Source organism: Trichinella spiralis (genome assembly GCF_000181795.1).
Source record: "Trichinella spiralis strain ISS 195 chromosome Unknown Scfld1426, whole genome shotgun sequence".
In the NCBI taxonomy this organism is placed as follows: domain Eukaryota; kingdom Metazoa; phylum Nematoda; class Enoplea; order Trichinellida; family Trichinellidae; genus Trichinella; species Trichinella spiralis.
Window position 1 is genome coordinate 1 of NW_003528365.1, and position 2,851 is coordinate 2,851.

The window sequence follows — 2,851 nt, forward strand, 5'->3', positions numbered from 1 at the left end:
TACTTGCTTTCACACTTATACTTACCTTCACAATTACACTTACCTTCATCCTAATCACTACTTACCTTCCATTTATACTTACCTTCACACCTATTCTTACCTGACTTACCCTTAACTGTTAGACTGCTTACCTATTTATCTTCATACTTACCCATATCTTCCTTGTCTTTTTAGACTTAGATTTACACTTTACGGTATTTACTTCACCATGTTGCCTTTAACTGTCTCTGAATCCAGAACTAAAATGAATTCTTACCTGAACTTAAATGAAAAATCTTGAAAACACTAGTACGAAACAATTATAAAAAATTATAAAAAGCAATTATTATGAAAAAATTATGAAAAGCAAAATTATAAAAACCTGATAAACTAAAACGACAAAATTTACACTTTTTTAGAAATTTACACAATAGTTTTTAAAAGTAAAATGTACATACGTTGCCAAACTGAGCGGCAGCAACTGGTAGCAGTGCTTTGTGATGAGGTATTTATCGACGTGATTACGAATCTTTGTAAAAACACCACATCTTCAATAACGGATAGTTACCAAAGAATGCAGCAATTTCATTCATCTATATCTAAACTTAATTTGATTCTGAAAATATTTGCAAAACAAGTGTGCTGAAAAGAAAAGCATGTTAAACAAAATTGATATAAAACAGCCATATTATAAAAAATTAAAGGCAAACAACAGTGCATTGTTGTTCCTTAATTACTAAGTATACAAATTTTCATAAAAGCTACTTGCTAGTCATACAACATTTGTCCTTCATGATGCAACCTTCAACAGTTATGCGCTGAAATTTTCAATTAAACATTCTTAGCATGCGATAAGCAACAACGCAGTGAGGATGCTATCACTCATCAATAAAATAACAACATCTCTATTTACAAAATACTAAAACTTACCTACTCACATAGTACTCTACAAAAATACTCACCAAACGAACTGATGGCAACATGCACTACCAGACTTGTGTGATGTATCCGAAAACCAGTGCAAATCGACTATATTAACGATATATGCTACTATTACAATCATTATTTAATTATACCGTACTCCTGTGATAAGCGAAGCCACACAGATTTCTGGAGCAATACTGGGTAACGCCATTAGGCCAACTTAAACCAACGCAGGAGTATAAACGTATATCTATAACATATTTTTGTGATGGCACATTTAGAACGCATTGAGATAAAGGTGACATACCATGTTGGCAAAAGCAACAGGAATTCCGAAACGTTTCAATTATGTTGACGCACACTAATTCGATAACAAGAAGCATACAGGATCAGATATAATTAGAAGACATCAATAATAGTAACAAATTATAGATACTCAATTACTTACAGATTTTTGTACATTTTTTCAATCCATTGAGGGAAACCTGAACCACCATTAGAGAAAGATATTCAAGTTCATAGAAATAGTTCCACTGCACTGACACAACCCATTGCTATACCAAAGTGCATAAAATTCATCCTTACTGTGACAATGAAGAAAACCAGAAAGCGGAACTGTTGAGACACATGACGGATCACGGTAGAAACATGAACAGAGCAATAGTCAAACTAAAAAATAGATACTAAATAACACAGCGAAATAATACATTGGATTACAAAATGAAATTCAAATATCATCGTGATGCACTGTTATTCGGTCGGCTTCAATCACTTTTTATAATACGGCTGTTTCTCATAAGTATCATTTCAACCGCTATCCTGAGTTCATATAAAGCGCACGCAACCTAATATATAGAACAGAAATAAATATAGTAGCATTACGTCCTTGAAGACATACCAATGAAGTCAATTAAGCAAAAAATAAAGAAAGTTGAAATTATTTAATAAGTAATTTGTCATACAGACAATATTTTTTACCTACACTCTTGTACCTACTCCTACTCTTTTTACCCATGCACTTTATAAATGGAAAAGAGAAAAAGGATTAAATTTTATAATTTCTAATGTAAAATTCAAATTTCAAATTTACTAAAATCAAAGGCAACTAATCTACAATATTACTTACATTACGTTGCACGTACAAATACAATAACAGACATGCTGCTGCTGATGGCGTTGCTAACATACAATCTAAATATCTCGCAAATAATCATTTTGCGCAGCTGCTTGTTGGCCATCATTTTCATTGAAATTTCACGGGAATAAACAAGATTGCAAATCAACAGCAGATGAAAATAATTATGATGCATAGTGGCATCATCTCATAATATGATTTTTTATATTCATCGATATGAAAATAAAATAATGTAAATTCTAAAAGTGAATTATATTAATGCAGTCATCTCTAAACAAAAACAGAAATAGATACTTCTTCTTCTTCAGCATCTGATGTACCTGAAAGTTAGCAATAACAACAATACAAAAGAAACCCGTCAGTTCCCATTCACCATATAAGTATAGTAACATGCATAGCATGCCACCACCAAAATATCAAATCCAACTTACCAGTTATTCATGGATGGTGTTGAAAAGCGCAATTATAGTTGACGACGTGCTAGATTGATAGCACTGCAGTGAACTGCATAACCTAATAAAATCGATGTGCTTGGTCAATTGTATAATAAGTAAATTATGCAAATGACTATTTACTTTGCCTCAGGAAGAACAACCTAATTTTCCATCAGTAATAGCGCAGTAAAATGAACATTATGAGCAACATTATGAAACGAGACGATTAAATTTTATTACGTTTTCTATTTACACACTTCATATTTACTACGTAATATGGGCATTGTTATGCAAAATTGTTTTCCCTAAATTACCTAAAAGGGAAAATAATTATTATCCTGAGCAATCGCAGATAACTAAAAATTAACCGAAAATGCTA

The 2,851-nt window shown here is 31.8% G+C and overlaps 1 protein-coding gene across 1 annotated transcript; it reads right to left on the minus strand.

Moving 5' to 3' along the window:
- Positions 1 to 202: 202 nt before the first annotated feature.
- On the minus strand, positions 203 to 1,208 carry Tsp_12422 (conserved hypothetical protein; the record flags this gene model as incomplete). The annotated part of the gene is made up of 4 exons (XM_003369835.1): positions 1,056 to 1,208; positions 942 to 1,008; positions 438 to 527; positions 203 to 239 (listed from the first exon to the last, which is right to left on the minus strand). Coding segments are annotated over exons 1-4 (347 nt in total), but the record flags the coding sequence as incomplete, so codon positions are not given.
- Between the last annotated feature and the right edge of the window lie 1,643 nt (positions 1,209 to 2,851).